Here is a 25,624-nt window from a genome sequence, read left to right as displayed (position 1 = left end):
AGAACCAATATGAGAGCACAATGCCTGTTGAAAATAACAGACGTTCATATAAACCCTAATAATTTTTAAAAAATGCATGTAAAGTTAGCAGTACAAATTTTTTCCAACTCAGTTGCCTCAGCAATATCAACAGCAATAGCTGTAGGACAGTTACACACCAAAACGGTTTCTCATACTGCCATATTTTTGAAAATTATAAATAATATTTTTGATGGCCTTAACAACAAATATTGTAGTGATAGTAATCCAAACAGAAAGCCAATGTCAACTTTAAGCAAGTCAACTGAAAACTTAAAAGCAGGTTTAGAATATTTTAAAGAAATTAAAGTTTTTGAAAATCAAAAAGAGAGAAATAATATTCACTGTCTACACAGCTTTCAGTGGACAAGTCGTATTCCAAGTTTGCTAAAAAAGAGTAATATACCTTCATTTTTATAGCACTTTCATATAAATATGAACGTGGTTTTTAATTGTTCTCGACTTTTAATAATAAAATGTTTCGATATTGTCAATAATGAAAGTACTTCTTGAGAAAAAGAAATAATAAATATTTTTTTTCCTAAAATTTTAATTTTACAATCTTAGTTTGAAAAGGAGTAACATTCAAATATACTTATTACTTTGTTTTGAAATATGATCTAATTAGTGATGTTTTAAACTTTCTAATCCTGTCCGTTTATCAGCTTTTACCTATTGTTCCTAGGCAGATGGCCCTCAACTATTTATATGTTGGAAATTCCCTCTCATTTTATCATGATATGTACTTACATGATTCATTTTTAACGTTGGTAATTTGTGGTATTTTGTCAAAATTAAAATCGATTGCATTTAGTTCTCGCCACTATTGCTTTTAAAACCTCGATGACGTAATTCCAGAAAGTCCTCAGAAAATTTTTAAATATAAAAAGTATGCGATCGAACAGTAGATCATATTGGCTTTAGTTCACCTCTATACAATTTCTTATTTTGCACAGAATATAATTGACTTCTATATTGCCATTTATAGATAAATTGTCAATTTTTTGTAGTACAATGTTACTATCAGAACAAAATTTATATCCTCTTCTTCTTGTCGAAGTTCCTTCTCCTATCGAAAGCATACATATAGAAAACATACGAAAGAAGAAAAGTAATTCTAAGCAACTTTTGTCATATAGAATTTTTTCACTAAGTTAATACTTTTTGAGTTATTTGAGAGTAAATATGTTCATTTTTTAACACAAAAAAAAACAAATTTTTAAATGGTTCTGTGCAAATAATTCAAAAAGTAAGTATGTATTTTATCGAAAAAAAAGCGTTTTCAGCAAAAATATAGCTTCTAAAAAAGAGAAAAAAAAATGGTATATGTATGAACTCTCTAGACCCAGTAGAAGCAAAGTTGTAATCAACGAAAAATAGGTTCATATCTGTCAAATTTCAAAGTGAATATTTCAACGTGAAATAAACAAAAAATGGTACACTTTTTGGGGAAACCTCAGTAGAACTTTTTTAAAGTTTTCAAAAAAATATTCATTTTTGTTTTTTAATAAGTTTCTAGCATCAAAAGTAAGCGTTACGCTCAAAATAAAGTTGGTCCCTGTTTTTGGTTAAAAAACTCGGGAAAATCAGCCCCCAATTAGCATTTAAATCAAATTAATCGTTACCGCTTCACAAATTACTTTACTAATGTATTATTTATAATGATCTGTAAGTTTTATTTGTTCAAAGGGCATATTTTTTTAACAATTTTTTTTTTAATTATGAAAAAAATGCTTATTTTCAAAATAACTTAATTTATTAGTGACACCAAAAATCACAAAGAGTAAAAAAATGTATGTTTTGCTTTTCTGAAACTTGCTTACTTTTGATGCTAGAAACTTAACAAAAATAAACCTTTATTAAACAGTTTAAAAAAAGTTATAATGAGTTTTCGTCGAAAAGTGCTTCATTTTTTTTATTATTTCACGTTGAAATATTCAACATGGAATTTGACCAATCAGAACCTATTTTTTAATAACCCGAAAAGTATTGACTTAGTGAAAAAACTCTATAGAACAAAAGTTGCTTAGAATTACTGATTTTAGGCGCTTCCGAACTTATCTTGAACATATATTTTTTCACTCCTGAGAAGGTGTGATACTGAACCATAGTGCAAAAGCATCATGTTTTTTTCTTTGACATCTTGCCTAGGTGTAAGCCAAATTTCATGTAAGTAAATCCAAGCGATTCTTTAAAATTAGGAAGTTTTGCAATATTTTACCGTGAGTGAATAAACTAAATCTTCAAATAAATTCTGTATATTAGCTTGAAATATTTTAGTTTGCATCAATTCTGGAAATTAATTTGTTTGAAAAGTTACAAAAAAGTAATTTAAATGAGATGTAATTTATCACTGCTAATTTTATTATGTATTTTATATTTTGTTATTTTTTGTATTGTATTGATAAATAAATAATTTTTATAAAACCTCTACTGTTTTCATTAATCAATTTTTAGCGTTTTTTCTGAAATAAAATCGAAATTCAATAATATAAATTACAAGCACGTTAAAATTATTTGTGAAAATGCTGAATGCCATCCTTATATTGTCGTCTATTGCACTAGACAATGGCCGGAACAGGCAACTCAAATTTATTTTTGAATCTTGGCAAATATTTCAATAATGTCGCCACCATACAGTCAGGTAGTACTTAGGCGTGAGGGGCCAAGAGGTGTAAGTGGGCGGAGTTTAACACTGAATTCGTTTTTACCTAAGAGTGAGGTATCTATGGGTGGTTTATAATCAATGACCATACATAACATGAATAATTGAATGCTTAACTAATGCAAGTGATGATTAACTCAATTGTGATATCATTAAAAATATCTGTAACTATTATTTGACTTACCTTTACTTGAGCCTGGTAAAATTCAATACTTTGTTTAAATTGATCAATTTTAACTTCGTACTCATTTTGCTTTTGCTTTTGGGTTTTCAGATTATTGATGAGGTTATTTAACTTCGTTTTAGCTAAAAAAAAATTTGAACAATAATGTATACACATAAATTATGTAATATTATTTGATCTGAAATTATTATCCAAATTTGACAGTATTTGATACAGGTATCTAACAACTGCTTTTAATAAATTTGGTGACAACAATATGTTATAAACAAAATATACAAAAGATTATACGTCATTGTTTACTTATAAACAATGTAAAATCGCTATTTAATTTTAAATACTAAAGGAAGACCAGCAAATTATATGGGAAACTGACACATTTTTACTGAAAAAGCATAGAAAATCCGATAAAATGAGGATTCGCAAAGTTATTTTTGTTAATTTGTTGCTTGATTATTGCAAAAATAGCTTTAAAATTGGATTTTTTTTAAATTATTAATAAATTTTCTCAAATTGCCCAAAAAAATTTATTTTGCGGGATCATAGGGACAATATTCCGTAAAGACGTTTTACTTAAAAGTTATTGCAAAATTGAAATTGTTTATCCCAGAAAGCTTTGATATAGAACGATATTATACGTAAACTAGTAGGTCTACATAAATTCGGAAAGCACCAAGTTGAAGAGAAAGACTTATTTTATCAAATAAAATTATTTATTGAATAAAAAATTTATGTTAAATATTGTAAAATAGATTTACAAAAGTACTGTGATTTTAAGCGTATAAACATTTAACTCACATCAACATATAGGAAGGTAATTTTTTTATTCGAATTATAAACATTTTTACACGAATCTTAAAATAAAATTCAATGTTAGAACCCGAGTTAGCATTTTTTTTAGTACTACTTTAAAAACTTAATTAATAAATTTGATGCAACTTATAATTTGCTTATTGGGGGTTTAAAGGGGGACTGAACATTTACTGGGCTTGGGGATAGGGTTAGCAAATACATTGAAACGTTTGCGAACGAGTACTTGTGTTTTGGTTAGAGAGCTGAGTTGTAGATAAGGATTCCCTTTATTTGTGGAGAACTGGGAGGACTAACTACAAAAAAGAAATCAAAAAAATACTTACAGATATCTCCTGGGTAACACTACACAAGAAGATTCCTACACTATTTAAAATAGGACGCCATTTAAAAAAATCCTCTTGTTGTTTGAAAAGAAAGTCTTTTCTTTCCTAAAAAATTTAAGGGTGAATATCTTTTTTAAAAGAAATCATTTTTAAACTTCTGACTTAAAAAGAAACATATATTTATTTTTATTTCGCATAAACAGTTATTACAAATAAAAATATCTAAATTTATCAACAAACCTTACATTGAATTGGTCAATTTTACCTTCTAACAAAACAGATTTAAAACTATGTTTATGTAATAAATGACAGAAACGATGTAGGTACTAACTGTCATATGTCGAAATGAAATACCACACTTTTCTGAATTAATAATTATCAAAAGTTAATTGTATTTAAAAGAAACTAAAATATGACAATTAGCTGATCCATAACATTTATATTTACTTATAAGCCTTAAAACTGAAATGAGAGCAAATTTTAGTATATTAAAGATAAATATTACATTTATTTAGAAAAATTTAACAAAACTAATCGTTTCACTGGATAATTATTTCTTTTGAAATTATTAAAAAAAGTTCCTGTGCCACACAAACTTCAAACGATCTAGAATCGATCCATGGTAGACATAAAATGGAGGCCGACAAACACCAAAACTGGGCCTCAGTTTATTCTGAATGATAACGATATGATTCTTCAAAACTCTGTTGCTTATTTTTCACTCAAAACCATGTTGGCCCATTTAGCCTTCAGAAACGCTATTATCAAATCAAGTGACACGGAATACAGCAACAATTCTCTCACTTTACAATGACTGCCACATTGCATTTTAAGCTTAAATCACCTTTGTTCTAACCAAAACTCATGGAATTAAGCCCAACTTTGCCAGTTTTTGAAATTCTAACCGAAAACCATGTTTTCTCGTTCAAACTCCATATTATTCTTTCCCGAGCGCTACACTTACTAATATTTGATGACAAAATTCATGAGTTTAACAATGACATCGACTGCTCTCGCAGCCGGTCCATCGAGTAGTGACTTCATCCTCAAAAAATCGGTACAAACATAAACGGTAAAATTCCGGTTTATTTTCTGCCTAAATATCTAGGCGGAATAAAAATCAAAAGAAAGAGCAATTTGTCTATTATAAACAGACTGGAAAATGTTTATATTACCAATCTCAGAGAAGCAAAAAGATTAAGAATATTTTTCAATGTTTTAATGTATACGAGGTGAAACGAAAATGTTACAACTTCAAAATAAAAGTTGCAATATATCTGGTTCTAATCAACGAAAATTGATTTTTTTTTAAATTTGAGTGACCGTGTTCCGTAGGATATAAAATTTCAATTAGTTAATTTGTAAATTGTTTATTTAACCGAGTGATTTCTATAAACAATTTATAATAAATGTTTATTTTGCAAAATTTTTCTTTTCTTTTACTTTTCTCTTCCTTATTAGTAGTAGAAAAGGCAATGAAAAGATAGTTAACTTAAATATTTATGTATTCTAGTTATAAATAATATCGTTTAAAGATAAATTTTACAAAAAAATAATTTTTTTATTTGAAACCCAAATCTATAGATGCAATTAATTCTTCTCGAATTATGCTTATAATTTTTACAATTACTTTTCTTAACTGAAAAACGTTACAAATATATTTTAAATAAATTAATTGTTATAAACTTTGTACAATTATAAAAAAAATGGTAAAATAAAATATGTAAATTGCTATAAGTTAATGAAAATATACAGATTACTTCAATATATTTACAATTATACAAAGTTTAAAGCAGTTAATTTATGTAAAAAATATTTGTAATGTTTTTGAGAAAAACTATTTATAAAATTAATAAGCATAATTCAATTAAAATTAATACGAATAGATTTGATTTTCGAATAAAAAAATAATTTTTGTAAAATTTATTGTTAAAAGATATTTAAGATGTTTAATAGTTATTTAACCAACAATTGTATTAATAAGAGCGATTAACAATTGAGATATTTTAACGCGTGAGTGAAGCGAGCGCGTTAATGTTCGAGATTGTTAATCGCTATTTTAATTCACGAGTTCGTTACAAAACTTTTCCGTCGACCGTACTTTTCAGAAATAAAAATATCTTAGTTTAAATTTTTATTTACTTAACGATAAATAATGACATACAATGACAGACAGTACTTACAGCGGCTACTTCATTTTAAATAATTTTTTAGTGGGAATATAAATAGGTATATGTTTGGTTGCCTACACCACAAGTTACTGCAAATCACAGAGCGTTAAATGTGGTTAAATTAATTTATACAAGCAATGTATGTTGTGTTGCCTATAATGAAATCGTTCATTAATAGAAAATCATTCATTAATAGGGGTCATTAATCAATGATTTTGAGGGTGTTAAAATTAATCACAAATGGACGGTCGACGGAAAAAGATATATAATACATAAATATTTAAGTTACTCATATTTCATAACATTTTCTACTTATAATAATAAGCAAAAAGTATAATTTTGCAAAATAAATATTTACATTAAATTGTTTAAATAAATTGCTCGCTTAAATAGACAATTTACAAATTAACTAAATACATTCTTATGATCTATGCCACAAGGTACTCCAAATTAAAAAAAAAAAACATCAATTTTCGTTGATCAGAACCAGATATATTTGTAAATTTGTTTTATATATAAGGAATCGTTTAAGTATTACGTAATGTAATTAGGGTGGAAAGGTGATCTAAAACGTTACGGTGCGTTACAGCGGAGAAAGAAGGGTTCGAACAACGCGTTACGTAACATTGTTTTTTTTACTCATAGAAAAAAAACTATGGAATTAAAATCTCATAAGTCAGAAATCGTTTTCATTTATGTTTTACGGGGAATCTCTCCTGACGGGGGGTCAGGAGAGATTCCCCGTAATATCCTTATTCCTTATATTCCCCGTAATAATAATCAATCCCTCTACGGGGATTGTATTGTACAATATTGTTATACGTGCACGTGGTGTTCGTGTGTATTAAGGTATAAAAAATGCTTATTAAAAGCTTAAGATTTTTATTGTAACACTGAGCTGAAGTTAGCCCAAGACTCCAGCACAGATCAGAGGTAATGTAAGTCTATAAAACCTCACCAACTAAAGGGGGTCATGTAAGATGCCCCCATTTTCAGTTTTTAATAATCAAGTTAACAGTCTATTGCATTTACCTTGATAAATACCATGAGGATTTTTTAATACGGATGTCCTTCCAATGTTTTTATATGGCCATACAATGTTTTTAACAACTTTTTATTAAACTGATGATGGAATAATTTAATTCCGAAAAGATCTTCTTTACAATAAAAATTTTAAGCTTTTAATAAGCATTTTTTATACCTTAATACACACGAACACCACGTGCTTTGTATTCAACAGGTATACTAGCCACTCCTGGATATTTCCACTTCATGGTTTGTTCCAGTTTCACTTTTACTTTAATTTATATTATTTATTTACAACACCAATTTATTTCCGCGTTACAATTCAACGACTCGATACCATTATTCAGACTAACCGTTTTCAATAAAAAGATCCTCTATATATATATATATATATATATATATATATATATTAAATAGCCAGTATTCCAGATAGCCGTAGAATTCGGCCGGCGACCCTTGAACTCTCTCGAACAGCATGGAAAGAAGACCGGTTTTATCGTAGGGGAAACTACTAGAAAAATCATCATCATCATCATTGGTGCTACAGCCCTATAAAAGAGCCTCGACCTTCCTAAGTTTATTACGCCAGTCAGTTCTATCCATTGCCAACTGTTGCCAGTTTGCTGCGCCTATTTGTCTACCATCCTCATCTACACCATCCCTCCATCTGAGTTTTGATCTACCCCTACTTCTACTTCCCACAGGTTGTGACATAAGGATTCTTCTAGGAGGGTTGTTCTGCTGTGATCTTGCCAGATGTCCTGCCCATCTTAGTCTTCCTATTTTTATAAAGGATACTACGTCTTTACCACCAAATATATGTCTATATCTGTGATATATCTCGTGTCTTAAAAGAAAAGTCTTTAATCAGTGCGTGTTGTCAGTACTTACATATGGTGCAGAGATATTAACACTAACCAAGAAAGTAAGAAATAAAATTTGTGTTACCCAAAGAGCCATGGAACGATCGATGTTAGGCATTTCTCGTAGGGATCGGATCACGAACAAGGAAATAAGAAGGAGAACAGGAGTGACAGATGCCGTAGAAAGAATTATGACCCTTAAGTGGAACTGGGCGGGGTACATAGCTAGAATGTCGGATAACAGATGGATACAGCGAATAATACAGTGGAGACGGAGACAAGAAGCACATCGAAGTAGAGGTCGTCCACCAACAAGATGGTCTGATGACATAAAACGGATCGACAAAAATTGGATGCAAACAGCACAAAACAGAAATACATGGAAAAAATGAGGGAGACCTATATCCAGCAGTGGATAGATCAGGGTTAAATGATGATGATGATATCTCGTAGTTGTACCTCCTTCTCCAAACACCATTTTCACAGATGCCACCAAATATTCTTCTCAGGATCCTTCGTTCAAATATAAGCAGGAGATTTTCATCTGCCTTGGAAATGGTCCATGTCTCCGACCCATATGTCAACACTGGTTGTATAAGGGTTTTGTATATGGTTGTTTTTGTTTTTTGGCTTAAGTTTCTGCTTCTCATATGCCTACTCAGTCCAAAATAGCATTTGTTTGCTAGGATTATTCTTCGCTTGATTTCTTCTGTCATGACGTTCTCCTTGGCGATCAGGGAGCCTAAGTATGTGAATTTGTCCACCACTTCAAAGGTAGAATTATCAACCGTAAATTGGTGGCCGATGTTTCTGGCTCTATTGTTGGGTGTTGATGCCATTATCTTAGTTTTATCTTCATTTACTTGCAGACCCATATTTTTTGAGGCGTTTGACAAGGTGGTATACATTTCTTCTAGCTTGCATGTTGTGCGGGCAACTAGATCAACATCATCTGCATATGCCAAAATTTGGGATGATTTATTAAAAATGTTTCCTCTGCTGTCTATTTGGGCATCCTTAACCGCCTTTTCCAAAGCTATGTTGAAAAGGAGACACACCAGCGCATCTCCCTGTCGCAGCCCAACATGCGTTTCAAATGCCTGTGATTGTTCGCCCTGTAATTCGACTTTGCAAACAACTTTACGCATTGTAGCCTTAACCAATCTTATCAGTTTATCGGGGATGTGGAATTCATCCATGGCTTCATACAATTTATTTCTTAGGACACTATCATAGGCCGATTTAAAATCTACGAAAAGATGGTAGTATGTGTCGATATTGAATTCATTGGTTTTTTCCAGTATTTGCCTTAGCACAAAGATCTGGTCTGTTGTTGATCGACCAGGCTAAAACCACTTTGATATTCGTCAAGAAGCTCCTCTGAATATTCACTCAGACGACCATATAAAATACTCGAAAATATTTTGTATGCTGTATTAAGGAGGGTTATTCCCCTATAGTTTCTACATTCTAATTCATCGCCCTTTTTGTGTAGCGGGCAAACGATCCCAATACACCACTCTTCTGGGATTTGTTCCTCATTCCAGGCTCTCTGTATGATTTTATATATAGAAATATATACTAGAAAAATACTAATTAGAAAAACATGTTTATAGTTTAGGCATGAGTCATATTTATCGTAACAATAGCTTTCAATATCTAGCAGAACTTAATCTGGCATGGTATAGCACTCACATCCGTAAATCACAATATTTTCGGCAAGTGATTAAATGCGCGGACGAATGCTGCTGTTGCCGCTGGAGGAGCGCATTGAAATCTGTCTTTCCGGATTTTCTGCAGTCAGCCTAGCCAATCCTTGAAATCCCAAGTAAGCTCGTGGTACTTAATGAGTTAAATAAAGGATCATGCAAGTATTCACCACTTCACCAGGTGAGGTTTTAAGTTGATCTGTCGCCTACATTGAAAGCATTCATGCACATGCATTACGATTTCCTTTGTCCATCACTACAATGCGACCTCAAGAACAGAATATGTGTAACCAGTAGGATCTTTTTCACATCCCACAGCGACTTACTGCCACCAGGCCAAATGAGGTTCTCTGCATTGTGCGCTACAATAACACATCGCCTGAGGATGCCGATTGGCTCAATGAAGACAAAGTTAATGCAAATGGTTCAATAATTTCAGAAACCTCTTCGTCTGCCCTCCGGATGCCAGTATTAAAAGCATCTGAGTGTCGGTCACACCTATGGACAGAGGAGTACTTAGTGACTTCAATTGAATTGTTTTTATTTTAAATATATACCTCTTTCTTTTATTCTTATCAACAAAAGATCTTCATCATCAGAGGTACGACATACCCTAAAGCAGATATTAGATTTTAATAACAATCCTTGAGTCACCGATGCAAGAATTAGGCTAAAACGAATAGAGAAAAAACATCAGCAAAAAAATTTTACTATTGCAGATGTCTACAAAAGTAAAATAGGAAATGATGTAAATAATCCACATGAAAGAAATAAGAACGACCGGAAATATTGAGAAAGCCTAGAAATTATTTCGTGTACGTATGACCAAGATAATAGAAGAACACAGTGTAACTAAGAGATTCAATCGACGACGGAAGAAATACTACACCTTTTTGACCAAAGAAGGCAATACAAGGGCAAGGCAGGTGAATACAAAAAGGAACAAAGAGAAATAGAACAAAAAATACGAGCGGCTAAAATAAAGTGGCTTCAGAAATGGAAGAATTATAGAAGACGCGTGACATTTTTAATTTGCAGCACATGAAAGTTTGTGAAGTTTCTGACCTGTATAATAAAAAAAACACTAATACTCTAGTAGATAATGCAGGAAAAGTTATCAGTGATTAACGAGAAATATTTAAAACACGGAGTAATTATATAACTGAATTACTCCAAGATGCCATGCCAAACATACGGAGCAATGTAAATCAAGAAGAGCCTGAAATTTTAAAATCTGAATTTCTTTATACAATAAAATCAGTCAAAACCAAGAAAGCACCTGGATCAAACAACACCCCATCTTCTTCTTCTTCACGTACCACGTCCTTTCAGAACATTGGTTACAATTACAGCTATCTTAATTTTATTCACTGTCACCCTAAATAACAGCTGAACTCTTAAAAATTATACAAGAGGACCACACCAGTGCTCTAGTTAAGCTTTTTAATGATGTATATACTACTGGTTTGCACCAACAGCTGACAAGGAGGAACAAGAAATAGAAGATTTCTACGAGCAATTGGAAACAATAATGAAAACAACAAAAAAACGTGAAGTTCTGATACTAATGGGTGACTTCAATGCCAAAGTGGGTAAAGGAAGTGTGGAGAGTTGTGTTGGAATGTATGGATTAGGTGAGCGAAATGAGCGTGGTGAAAGACTCATTCAGATGTGCCAAACAGAAGAACTGGTAGTTATGGATACAATGTTTAAATTACCAAATCGCCGGCTCTACACGTGGAAAGATCCTGGAGACAACAAATATAGAATTATAAGAAATCAGATAGATTACATCTTGATAAGGAACAGGTACAAGAACTCTATTACAGTAGTGAAGACTTACCCTGGAGCAGATGTAAACTCAGACCACAACCCAGTAGTAGCAAATATGAATGTAAGATTGAGAAAACCATTAATAAAAGGATCTAGACAACAAATATACATTGATAAACTAAGAGAACCAAATACATACCAAGAAACTCGAAATAAAATAAATCAGAGTATCCAAGAAATAAAACAACAAAATAAGAACACTACAGATATTGAAACAAAATGTAAGAATATAAAGAACACAATAGAGACTGTGGGACGGAAAACATTAAAATTTACAAAAGCTACCAAACAAGAATGGATGACACAAGAAATTCTCGAAAAGATGGACGAAAGAAGAATACATAAAAACAAAAATAAAATTAAATATCAAGAAATGAATAAACAAATAAAACAGAAAATAAAACAAGCTAAGGAAACATGGATGTCCATTAAATGTGGAGAAATTGAGGAATGTGAGGCAAGGTATGACACTTTCAACACCCATCCATCCATCCAATGGCGCTACAGCCCAAATCGGGCCTTGGCCTCCTTCAACAGGCTTCTCCAACCATCTCTATTTACCGCTGTTCTTTTCCATGAACGCGTTCCCAGGCAGTTCCTGGCATCCTCATCGACTTCATCTTCCCATCTCTTTTTAGGTCTTCCAACAGGTCTTTTTCCCTGCATTCTTGCATTTAATAATTTTCTGGGGATTCTATTCTCATGCATGCGGACCACGTGCCCTGCCCATCGTAATCTCTGCAGTTTAGTATGTTGTGCTAGAGGTGGTTCGCTATATTGCTCGTATATTTCTCTATTGTACCTAATTCGCCAGTTGTTGTTTTCACTTATTGGGCCCAGGATCCTACGTAATATTTTTCTTTCAAACACATCTAATGCATTGGCAGATTTCTGTGTCACCACCCATGTTTCGCAACCATAACTTACTATGGGCCTGATTATTGTTTTATAGACCCGGAGTTTTGTTTTCCGGTGTACGTCTCGCGATTTGAATATGTGGCCCATCGCGAAATAGGCTTTATTTGCCAGCACAAGCCTTCTATTTATTTCCGGTTCTTCTTCATTGCTTGCGACCAGATCCATTCCTAGGTATGTGAATCTATTTACATGTTCTATATCGTCAATAAAGTGTTGTTGCACCGGTCTATTTGATCTGGTTTGTATGAGTAGTTTTGTTTTATCTGTATGTATTGCTAGCCCTACTGCTTCTGCACTCTGTTTCAACTCAACGTAGGTTTCTTCCGCTGCATTCATTGTTCTGCTCATTATGTTTATGTCATCTGCGTATGCTGCTAATTGGGTAGACTTGTTTGTAAGTATGTTATTTCCGCTCACCGTCAACCGTCTAATTACATATTCCAGAACAAGATTAAAGAGCGTTGGAGCTAGTCCGTCGCCTTGTTTCAGTCCTTGCGTTATCGTAAACGCATCAGTGATCTGTCCCTGAATACATACCTGTGCTTCTGTTTCTGTCATTGTCATTTGCACTAGTCGTATTAATTTTGATGGTATGCCAAATTCTTTCAGTATATTAGGTAGAATTGTTCTATCTATTGAATCATAGGCTTGTTTAAAATCTACAAAGAGATTGTAAACGTCCATGTCATATTCCCATGCTTTGGCTAGTATTTGTTTAACTGTAAATAGTTGGTCAATGGTAGATCTATTTTGCCTAAACCCTGCTTGATATTCCCCGATGATTTTTTCCGTGAGAGGTTGTAGTCTTCGATTAATGATGTTTGTGAGTATTTTGTATCCCGAACAAAGTAAAGAGATGCCTCTATAATTCTGACACAACAGTTTGTCTCCTTTTTTATGAATAGGGCAGATTATACTTTTCTTCCATTGTTGGGGAATTTCTTCTTCTATCCATATCTCTCGTATTAGCTGGTACATCTGTTGTGTCAAATTCCTTCCTCCTTGCTTGAGTAGTTCTGCCGGTATTTTATCTATTCCCGGTGCTTTATGGCTTTTTTGTATGTGGATTGCCGTTTGGACCTCCTCTAGCGTTGGGGGTCTAGTTAATTCATTTTCTTCTCCATCTTTCCCCAGTTCTTGTTGTTGTACCTCCTGTCGAGCCTGCTGCTGCCACTGTTGTTGTAATGGTAGTTGTGTCCCTTTGTTTAGTAATTCCTTAAAATATGTCATCCAGGTTCTCTTAATTTCGTCCATATCGCTAATGATTTCACCTTTCTTATTTTTGCAGAGGCTAGTCCTCGGTTTGTATCCTTGTCTTAGATGTTTGATAAATTGGTATGCGCTACGTGTTTCGTTTTCCTTAAACTCTCTCTCTATGTTTAGTATCCGTTGGTTTTCATACTTTCTCTTTTTCTGCCTGCACAGTTTATCTGCTCTTCGTCTTTTGTTCTCATGTTCTGTTTTTCTCTCTCTAGTACGTCTGAGTATGTAATTCTTATGCGCTTCATTTCTTTCCTGTATAGCTTGTTTGCATTCTTCATCGAACCATGTTTCTTCTCTCCGTTGTGTCTTTGTTCCTAAGACTTCTTTCGCTGTGTTGAGTATGATACTGCTTATTGTGTTCCATTGGTTTTCTATTGTGGAGTCTGCTCTGTTTTCTTCTAGTAATTTTTCATCCACTGTTCTCTCAAATCTTTCTTGTACCTCAGAGACTTTTAGGTTGTCTAAGTTTAGTTTTTCTTGTTTTGTATATTTTCAACACCCATAAGAAGGTTAAAAAAATGATTTCAGGAAATCGTAACAAACCAATCGGGATATTAACAAATACAGATACAAATACATACAAGACAAATTACGTAGATGGAAAGAATACATTGAACACCTATTTTATGACCAAAAAGTAGAACAATTAGAAGTTGACGGAGAAATCACGGGACCAGAAATAATGAAAGAGGAAGTTATTTATGCCATAAAACACACAATAATATTGATGTCTTGGTAGACCTTTTTAACTCCATATACAAGACGGGACACATACCCAAAGAATGGCTTCTCTCAACTTTTGTAAAGATTCCAAAAATCACAAATGCTAAAGATTGCAATGACTATCGGACAATTGCATTAATGAGCCACACATTGAAAACTTTCCTTAAAATCATACATAACAGAATCCACATGAAATTAGAACAAGAAATAAGTGATTCACAGATGGGTTTTAGAAAGGGTCTGGTAACTAGAGAAGCATTATTCGGAGTCAATGTTCTGACACAACGATCTCTGGATATGAATCAGGACATATATGATTGCTTCATAGACTTTAAAAAAGCTTTTGACAGAGTTCAACATGAAAAGCTTTTAAGTATTCTTAAGACCAAAAACATAGATAGTAGAGATCTACAAATTATATCGAATCTGTATCAAAATCAGAAAGCAACAATAAGGATCGAAGGAGAACTGACAGAGGAAGTAAGTATACTTAGAGGAGTTCGACAAGGGTGCATACTTTCACCACTCTTATTCAACGTCTACGGTAAAGTGATATTTCAAGAAGCTTTATTGGATATTGTGGAAGGTATTTTGGTCAACGGAAATAGCATTAATAATATTAGATATGCCGACCATACGGTCATATTTGCAAGTGACATGGAAGATCTACAGTACATAATACAACATGTATACAATGCATTTGAAAGGTACGGACTGCAAATGAATCTCAAGAAAACGAAATCAATGATATTCTCAAAAAAACCACAAAATGCAGATAACCTGATCATCAATAATACAACGATCGAAAGAGTAACAACATATAAATATTTAGGAACGTGGCTAACCGGAGATGGAGATCAAACAAAAGAAATCAGATCTAGAATAGACATGGCAAGAAACGCGTTCATAAAATTGAAGAACTTACTTTGCAACCGTAACCTTAATCTAGAGATCCGCACAAGAATGCTACGTTGTTACGTTTTTTCTATATTTACTAAATTTTATAATTTACTATACGGCATGGAAGCGTGGACAATAAAACAGTCTGAAATCAAAAAATTAAACTCCTTTGAGATGTGGTGCTACAGGAGAATCCACAGAATATCGTGGACTGAAAAAGTAACTAATATAGAGGTGTTACAAAGAATGTGAAGTCATAAAAACTGTTAAAATTAGAAAGATTCAATATCTGGGTCATATAATGAGGGGCGAGAAGTACGTATTACTTGATAGCGATATGATATATAGCGATGATGATTTCCAACCTCCGATAGGAGAAGGAACCTGAAGAAGAAGATACTACTGGTTAAAATAACTGAGAAATGGTTAAAGTATATTTTTATAGCAATTCCGACGAAACGGCGAACAAAAAGATACGATGAATACAGATTAATTCTTCTTCTTCTTTAAGTGCCATCTCCGCGGCGGAGGTCGGCAATCATCATAGCTATTAGGACTTTTGAGACGGCTGCTCTGAAAAGTTCATTTGATGTACATCCGTACCACTCTCTCAGGTTGCGCAGCCATGACATTCTACGCCTCCCTATGCTTCTCTTTCCTTGGATCTTTCCCTGCATAATCAGTTGGAGCAAGGTGTATTTCTCTCCACGTGTAATATGTCCGAGATATTCAAATTTTCTTGTTTTTACTGAATTTAAAATTTCCATTTCTTTGTTCATCCTTCCCAGAACCTCTTTGTTTGTGACGTGTTCTGTCCATGATATTTTCAGAATTCTTCTGTACACCCACAGCTCAAATGATTCCAGTTTTTTCATTGATGTCGCATTCAAGGTCCAAGATTCCATTCCATAAAATAAAGTCGAAAAAACATAGCACCTCGCCAACTTAACTCTTAGTTCCAGTTTTAAATCCCTGGTACATAGAACTCTTCTCATTTTGTTGAAATTTGCTCTAGCCTTTTCTATTCTTACTTTTATCTCCTGATTGTAATCATTTGTGGAGTTAATCATTGTTCCCAGGTATGCATATTTGTCCACTTATACGACGTTGGTTTCGTTTATTAGAAGATTCTCGTTATTTCTTTGAGTTTTCGATATTCTCATAAATTTCGTCTTCTTGACATTCATTGTTAGACCATACTCTTTTCCATACTCTGCTATTCTGGTCACCAGTCTCTGAAGATCTTCAATGTTTTCGGCTAAGATCACAGTGTCGTCCGCATATCTAATGTTGTTAATGGGAACTCCATTTACCTTTATTCCAGCTGTTTCACCCTCAAGAGCTTTTTTCAGGACCTCTTCGGAGTAGGCATTAAAAAGAATTGGCGACAATACGCATCCCTGTCTTACTCCACATCTAATTTCAATTTCTTCTGACAACTGTTCGTTAACACGTACTTTTGCTCGCTGTTTATAGTATAAATTTGATATGATCCTGAGGTCGTTGTAGTCAATCTTCTTTGATTTCAGGACATTCATTAAATGTTTATGTCGTACTTTATCGAATGCTTTATTATTATTAAGTGAAAAAAGAGCTTCACGTGTTCCTAGGCCTTTGCGAAAACCAAATTGTGTATTATTAACGTCTATGTCCAGTTTGTGATATATTCGGTTATGGATGACTTTAAGTAGTAACTTTAGCGTATGAGACATTAAGCTAATGGTGCGGTAATCGCTGCATTCTCTTGCGTTTTTCTTTTTAGGGAGACAAATAAAAATAGATGTTAACCACTCTTTGGGTAATACCCCTGAACTATAAATTTGGTTCAAGAGTGTCACTAAAACATCAATGTGCTTCTCATCTAGAATTTTTAGGATTTCTATAGGAAGCATATCAGGTCCAGGGCTTTTCCCGCTCTTCATTGTTTTTAATGCGTGCAATATTCCTTCTTTTGTGATATAATTTCCTATTTCTTCTGACGTAAGTTCTATGTGCTCCAGATTAATTAGTCTTAGTCTATTAGTCTAATACCCTGCCGCGACCAACGTAAAGATTATGTGGCTTTCATTGATTACGAAAAGGCTTTCAATAGGGTGAAGCCTGGAATGCTTTTGAACATATTAAGACCCAAAGTCATTGATGGTAGAGATCTACGTTTCTGTGAATGTTTCTAGGACAAAATTTATGATTTCAGTCGCCAACCTCACGACAATCTACAGATAAATCAACAAAATATTCAGAGAGTTACTAAATTTAAATATTTGGGATGCTACATTGCAGACCAACTAGATTCAAGTGAAGAGATCAAGTGCAAAATTGAAACAGCTCGCACAACGTTTCGAAAAATGAAATCATTTTTCTGTGACCATAGTTTAAACTTGAAATTACGTCAAAGAATGATCAAATGCAAAAGATGTTATGGCTCAAGAACAGAAAGAAGAAGATTTTATTTCTAATTTTTGTTAAGAATATGGTTTTGCTTTGAATAAAATGTTTTATTTCAGTTTCTACTTGTATTGTCAAATGCAGACATAAATATATTATTTAATGAATGTAGGTATTATTAAAAAAATGGTAAAATACGTGCACAAAAATATGTATGTAGGTAAGAATATAGTAGGGAAAATGTAAAATTGTAAGATTAGCAGTAAAAGTTTATTATTGCGAGATAGAAATCTCTTGTTTTATCTACTATTATCGCAAATACGATTAAAACAATAACAAAGTTATTTTACCGACTTTCCGGTAATTTTCGCAACAAAATTGTTAGTTTTAGGTAAAAGTGGACACTTGGTTGTTACGTAACGTTTAGGAAGGGGGGAGTCTTGTAAAACGTTACGGTGCGTTACATGGGAATAACTTTAGAACATTTTAAAGGATTTTCTATGCCTTTTTCAGTAAAATTATGTCACTTCCATATATAATTTATCACTTTTCACCTTTAGTACCCACTCAATATTATATTGGTATATATTGTTAAATAGCGATCTTATATTGTTTATAAGTAAAAAATGACGTTTAATCTTTTGCATATTCTGTTTATTTACATATTATCACTCAATTTATCAAAAGCAGTTGTTAAATACCTGTATCAAAGAATGTCATGGGAATATCCTTAGTTCTCTGGTCTATAATATCAATGAAACATATACATTAAGATGCAAGTAGATTAACCTGACATAAAAAAGTATAAAATAATATTACCGTTTTTATTCAATGATTCAATATTTTTTGTATCATTTAGAAGATTCTCCAAGGTGTTCATCCTATTTTCCTATTTCTTAACCAAACAGAATTCTCTAGTAATTGTTCAAAATCGAAAGAGTTTAACTACTTGCTGGTAGGTAGCGTACAACTCCCAACTGAATTTTATTTTTATTCAACTAAATCTAAATTTTGGAATACAACAGTAAACCAACAGAATTACTGCTCCTAACACAAGACTATAATATCAAAAACACAGTTGAGCGATTATAACGAAATTGTCTCGAGCATGTTCGTAGGCATGCGCATCAGATGTGTCAAAGCTCCAGAACAGGGTAAAACATTCTGATCAGCTTCTTTCTGACGCCATTGTGATTTTTTATAGTTTAACAAAAATTATTTCTGTAATTCTGCATTTTAAGTGCTGAGTTAACTTCTACAGGTAAGTTTTTGAGTTTGTAAATGTTTGAAATCTGTATTTTACTTTTATACTAGCATTAGAACGGAAAAATGTGATCGCTTACCGGTATTTATTGCGTGCTCAACAAAGGGCGGCAATGGATTCTAAAACCACGTTGCTTTTCATAAATACATGTTATTACGTTAATACACCGCCTATTTCGATATGGGAATATCTATTTAAAACATATTTAAACAAACTAAGCTCGTTTTATGTGCGTTAACGACGTATTTACAGTTTTCGGTTGTTTTTCCAGGAATGCTTTAGGAAACTTATCCAATACCGTTTTTCATAATTACAGGTAGAAATAAATTTATGAAAGTTAATGCTTGATGATCTAAATTTTATTAAATTTAATTGTAAGCTATTTTATTTGTTTTTAAATTTTAATCTACCAAACATTATTCAACCGCTTTTTTATTAATTAGTAGAAATGATAGCAGCAGACATATTTGCATTGTTGATAAATTAGTAATTACAAACAGCACTATTACCTATGATATAGTTTATCAGAAAAAATATTCTGTTTAGTCATTATTTGTATTATTCAAACTTAATACCAACGAATATAGTTAATATTTATCATAAGGTAAATATGTTATATTTAATTGCAGTAAATTGTACTTATTTATTTGAAGAATATTTTGAAAGAGTTATTGCTTACACCAAAGAATATAGAGACGCATACGCGTCTATAGGACAATCTATAAAAACATTTTATAACTTTGTATAAGAAGCATAAATCTAGCAATGTCCTCCTTGACCGAAGTGTTGGTAAGTTAAGACTATCTCCTACCCACTGATAGTCGTATTCCTCTCTACTGCATCCACTCTTATAGGCTGTTACCCTCAAAAATTTATTCTGGACTCTTTCAAATTGTTGAATGTAACAGTTGTATGATGGGGACTATACAACTGATCCAAACTCCAGAATGGGCCTAACAAGACCACAATAAAGTTTTCTAAATGTAAACAAAGACAGGTCCACAGATGTACGTTGGATAGATCCCAGCACTTTCATCGCTCTGTTTGTTACTTGGTTGATGTGGCTTGAAAGTGACAGTTTGGTGTCTAACCAGATTCCCAAATCTGATACTTCATTTTTCGAGGCTAATGGCAAGTTATCTATGTAGTAAACAAATGTAATTGGATTTCTTTGCCTCGAGTATGTCATTATATGACATTTGTTTATATTGAGTGACATTTTGTTTAAAGTGCACCAATCATAAAAAGATTTAAGATTTTCCTGTAATATAAGCATCATGCCAGGATTGATTTTTTCTAAACAGTTTTACATCGCCACTAAAAATAAGAACACTACAATTTCTGATTTGTTATTTTAATTGAAAAAAGTCAGTATAGATTGAGTTAACCTGGAATCCCTCCTCAAAGCTGTTATGTATATGATTGACATACAAAACTTGGTTGGCATGTGTTGACCTCCCTCTGATAAAGCCAAATTGTTCAGGATTAAAAATGCCTCTAAAACCCCATGTCAGTTTCTTAAAGTAAAAGTGATGCTTTTCATTCAAGTTGGTCCCCTTTTTGTGTATTGGGACTAGTACTCAATTTTCATGGTATTTATTTATTGTCCTATGTTATTATTTTATCATCATTAGTCGTTTTGGGTCCACTGCTGAACATAGGCTTCCTGTAAATAATTCAATTGCATCCAATCTTGAGCACCTTGAATGCTATGCTGGATGCACTTGATGTTCAATCACCTTGTTGGAGGAAGTCCATGATTATGATAAGCATCATGTTTAGGTCTCCATTCTAAAATTATTTTATGTACGAATTTTAATAAAGATGTCCACCTTGTTTTATAAGCTCTGCTGTGATATTGTCTGAGAGTTGGGTGATTTGTTTTTTTTTCTGTTATTGGTTGCTCTTCCATCCCATCTATTGAGAGTTTCTTCGTCTGTTGTCCTATTCACATGTGACTCATGTACTTCCTTCTGAATTTTTTCTAAATTTTGTCCATCTTTCTAGTATAAAATTTCTTTTTTGTCAGTATGTCTCAATCTCCCTATTTACACTTTTAAAATTATTTTTTGGTTTATACACTTTTTGGTAAAATTTATTTATTTCTTCTATCTGTTAAATATATTAACCCATTTATAGCCTTCTGGTTTTGTTTTGGTGCTATTCAATCAAATCATTAAATTTCCACAGGTTTTTGTTTTTCACTTTTTGCCATATTTGTTAACCCTTATCTTATGTATTTGTTCATATGTCTCTTCTCAATGTACCTTTGGTTTCAATCTTGATCCTTTGTTATTGCCAGAGATCTAGTTTGTTATTGCTACTTTATTTATGTATATTTTGTTAGGACATATTTTATTCCCCAACCTAGATTTGTCTCAACTTATACTATGGGTTTTATTGATTCATCATTATATTTTATTCTTAAAATAATCCTCTAAATAATGAGTGTTTACATTCAATTTTGTTCATTTAGAAATATTTGGAATATAAGTATTTAGTTTTACATCAAATATATAAAAACAGTTATAGAAATCAGACAAAATTGTTTTTTATCCTTATATTCCCATTTAAAATAATATACTTTTAAAATTACTTATTACCTTTGTAATTAAAATAATCTTTTTTAAAAAGGTTTTCGGAGTGGAAATTAAAATATCAAAAACAAACTTGAGTGGAATTTTTATTGCAATCAATTTTGGTTTAATCCCATATAAATACAATATTTAACATTAACATGCCACAAGAAAAAGAGTTTTAGAATATTTTAATTTTACAAATAATTTTAAAAGTATGTATATTTAAAAAGGAATAATATAAAAAACAATTTTGGTTTTAATGTCTTCTGGGGTATTTCAGTAATTTTTTTCTATAGATTTGAAGCAAAACTAAATATTTATATTCGAAAAGAACAACATTTAATCTCCTTATTTTGAGTTTTATTTTAGGATTAAACGTTGAGTTGCTAACCAAGTACCCGGGTACCCAACACAACATACATTTTGTTGAATAATTTTTTTCTAAAAAATAATTCACCAATCAATAACCTCCTGAATCCCCATGATTTGGCTAATGCCTCAAATATGCATAAGCTTACAGATTTAGTTTAATTATTTGAACCAAGAAAATTTTCATTTTGATAATAAAGACATATAGGCCAACCCAGTACTGGCCTAGGATATAAAATTTGAATATTTTTATGCAAAAAGGGAGTAAATATTTATAAGTAAACCAATATTTATTTCAATGATTTATTTATTGATTACACATATAATATTTTTTTAAGAAATCAATAAAAACTAAATTAATGACTATGTTCTGTACATTTGTTTATTTTTACGGTATGCTCATCATCACATACAGCCTTTGGGCATTCACCACAGCATTTTCTGGCATTTCTTCTTTTGTGATAAATGTAGCATGATGCAACAAGTTTTCTGCCAGTGTTGATTATGAGCAGTTAATTGAATTGCAATCTGCTAATGGTAATAAGTTTCAATTGCTAGCTTTGTCTAATGGTGTCGCATAATCTGCTGATTTAGAGCTCACTCTTCAATCAATAGCATAGCCAATTAATCAGCAGGCTGGTGCAAAAAGTCTCCTTTGGTTAGTTCATTATCATCTTTGGTATCATTTTATTATTTTCGTTATAAATAATATAGGCAGCAAGAGAGGAGACATCGAGGATATTGTAGAAAAAAGCATATACTTTTTCTCTATTGCGTCTTACAATTAATAGTTTTCTCTTGTTTTGAAGGTTTCATTTCTTGATGAATGTATGGCTTGTTAAATTTTTTGTAGTGCCAGTGATAGTGAGGTTACCGAAAGAAGAACTTTAGCTTCTTCAAAATCTATCAAAATCGAAAGGCAAAGTCTTCAAAATCTATCCATACTTATGTTTCAACCAGATCTTTTGAAACCGACTCACAAGGTCTTTGACAACTCTTTCTGTGTGATTGACATCTTGAGTATTATCTATCATGTCTGCATAAACAATTTCTTTGCCATATTTAGCAAGCTTCCGAGGCATTTACCGAATGAAATTTGTTCTTGTTTGGGAACGAAAGAATTGTTCATTGACATTTAAATTTTCTGTTGGCTTGTAAACAGCAGCTAAGTTTGCATTTAGCATGTTCCGACCATCAGCTGTTAGTGCAGCTTTATCATTAGCTGTTTGTGCATGACGTGGTCGGCTGGTCATTGATTGGTATATACTGTTGTCATCAGCCTATTGTTGCAGAACACAAAGGAATTTATACTTACTTTCACATCGCTTCTATATGATTGGTATTATGTTATCACTAGAGTGAAACTATTGCTGTTTATTTTATAAACAAAAATAATAAAAACTGCATGAACTGATATTTGAAAAACAAATACACATGAAAATGGACATGGACTTATTTGTTATTGTTTCTTTCATGACTATTGATGCATTTTTCCATTGTATTATGTGCTCATTATCCCAGGCATGATTGTATATCTGCGATCTCTCTGAAATCTCTGTTTTTGATATGATTCATATTCGTTTATCCTGACACTTAGTGGTCTTTCAGTTTCTCCCACATGAAAATTGTGGCATTCACAGGTATTTTATTAATGCAGTTCTTTGATCTCTCCTGTGTATTGTTTAGTTTGGTTTTGGTCAGAATAGATCTGTTTATTGGTTGTTTTGATGTTATATTTATTTCCTATTCTTTTTCATTTTTCTAGTAAGTCCTTTACATATAGTATTGTTATCTTCAAATCCCTTCTTGTAAGCATCTCTGGATTGTTATGGTATTATGTTTCCTTTCTTCAGTCTTGTTTATAAACATGGTGTTTATAAAACATGGTATAAACCATTGTAATGGTTTTGCTTTTCTTCTTTTCTGCACTGGTTTTTTCTATAGGACTACTTTCGGTATTTTTTTTCACTTTCCATAATTTCTAAGTCTCTTAATAGACTTCATTAGTTAGTTTGTTTTGTTCTATATTGTGGCATAGAATTTCTATTTGTTCATTTGTTCTTTTTTTATTCACTCTTTTATTTGACTTTTACATAGTGTTACTATAAATATTTCTTTAAACCTTTATCTTTTTTATCTTTCGGCTACAAAAACCCTAATGGTGTGTAGAAACTTTGCAAGGAAAAACTGGGCAGTGGTCTGGTTAAGTAGAATCTGTCTGAGTAACCTTATGAAGCTTCAAAGAACAGCTTGTGTAGGCATTACAGGCGCAATGAGAATGCAAGTAACGCCTGCTGTGTAATTAATCCTTGATCTCATACCTCTACACATCCTAGTAAAGAGTGCAAAATCTAAGACCTAAAAAAGTGAAAAATGGACTATGTTATTGAACAGATTTTAAATATTCTATATTTTTTTGTGTGATAATGTCGTAAGTTAGGTTCTATGCCTTTAGCCATCAGATAGTTAAAGTGTCGTTATTGTTAATTGAAAAGTGTCATTAACAATGAAGGAATCATTAGAGCCAACTCTGGATTTAAGTCAATATTAATGAATTTATTACAAAGAATGCCAAGTGACATGTCAAGTGGTACACAGGTGGCTCTTAAACATTAGATTTGTACAAACTTGTATAGAAGTGTACTGGCAAACACTGAAAACCTGGGCAAAATTCCAAGCTTCTTTAAAGTGAAAACTCATGCATTCTGTAAATACCATCAGTTAAACTTGTACCAACTATTGGGGGGACAAGAGATTGTCAAAATGCTATTCTCAGCCTTCATGGCTAAAAACAGCTGGAGTATTGATGTAGTTTATTTCACAGATTTTGTTGATGGGTGAAATCATACTCTAGGTACATTTAGAGTTACATATCTGTCAGATACAGGTAAGTTAGAATTTTAAACAAGGACATTTGTTTCTTAATTCAGCAACTAAGCAACTGCATAGAGTTTCACTGATAAAGAGAAAATATTCAATACGGAAGTTTTCACTTGATTCACATTCCTAGTACCCTTGTTGTTCAATCTGTTAATCAGTACACATGAGATCAATTATAATTATGAAGTTATAATTATAATTTACTTTTTCCATTTTTTATAACTTAATCTTGCATTTTTGGCTTACAAATATCTATTATTTTTATGTATTTATAATTCACTTGCGATTGATTAGTTTTATTTACAAAATATATTTCTCTCCGCAATTTGTAATTTGATTGACAGTTTCGTCTAATTTCAGTGGTTTTCAATATCAAATCGGCCAAAAAGGGTGAAGCAGACATTACTAAAAATAAAACTCTACTAAAATTTTCCAGATTAACGTTAGATTAACCCCCTGTTCTTATTTTCCAAGTTTGGAATCTATACTAATATAATATATGCATTTAATGTTCTCACACTACTGTTCGACTACTCAAGCAGATCGATTCTGTCACTCTCGGGAGTGATAGGAATTCTCGGGAAATGGGGTGGGACATATGGTCACCTTATTTTTATGGAACGAAAAAACTAAAAATGGACAGAAGCAAAACATACACCCATTGCATGTACTAAGTACCTCGACGTTAACAGATTAGCTAAAGATGTTGAACTACATATTCAAATCGTTAGGTATTAATAA

General features: G+C 32.2%; 2 protein-coding genes across 4 annotated transcripts in view; one reads left to right on the top strand and one right to left on the bottom strand.

The window, feature by feature from the left end:
- Positions 1 to 25,624, bottom strand: part of LOC140447801 (uncharacterized) — a 45,581-nt gene that overhangs the window by 5,815 nt on the left and 14,142 nt on the right. The window contains exons 2-3 of one of the 2 annotated variants that reach the window (XR_011951636.1): positions 4,001 to 4,105; positions 2,868 to 2,989 (exon numbers count right to left, since the gene is read on the bottom strand). Coding sequence is in view for 1 of the 2 variants with exons in the window: in XM_072540666.1 (XP_072396767.1) it covers positions 2,868 to 2,989; positions 18,611 to 18,671 (183 nt within the window). In the remaining variant the exon portion in view is untranslated. Of the gene's footprint in view, positions 1 to 2,867; positions 2,990 to 4,000; positions 4,106 to 18,610; positions 18,829 to 25,624 lie in introns of those variants that run through there. The other variant, XM_072540666.1, reaches the window with a different exon arrangement.
- Positions 18,881 to 25,624, top strand: part of LOC140447799 (ubiquilin-1-like) — a 173,041-nt gene continuing 166,297 nt past the window's right edge. The window contains exon 1 of one of the 2 annotated variants that reach the window (XM_072540660.1): positions 18,881 to 19,052. The gene's annotated coding sequence lies outside the window, so the exon portion shown is untranslated. The remainder of the gene's footprint in view (positions 19,053 to 25,624) is intronic. The other variant, XM_072540663.1, reaches the window with a different exon arrangement.

The sequence above is a fragment of the Diabrotica undecimpunctata genome, chromosome 8, assembly GCF_040954645.1.
Source record: "Diabrotica undecimpunctata isolate CICGRU chromosome 8, icDiaUnde3, whole genome shotgun sequence".
NCBI lineage: Eukaryota > Metazoa > Arthropoda > Insecta > Coleoptera > Chrysomelidae > Diabrotica > Diabrotica undecimpunctata.
This window is presented reverse-complemented; position numbering and strand designations above follow the sequence as displayed.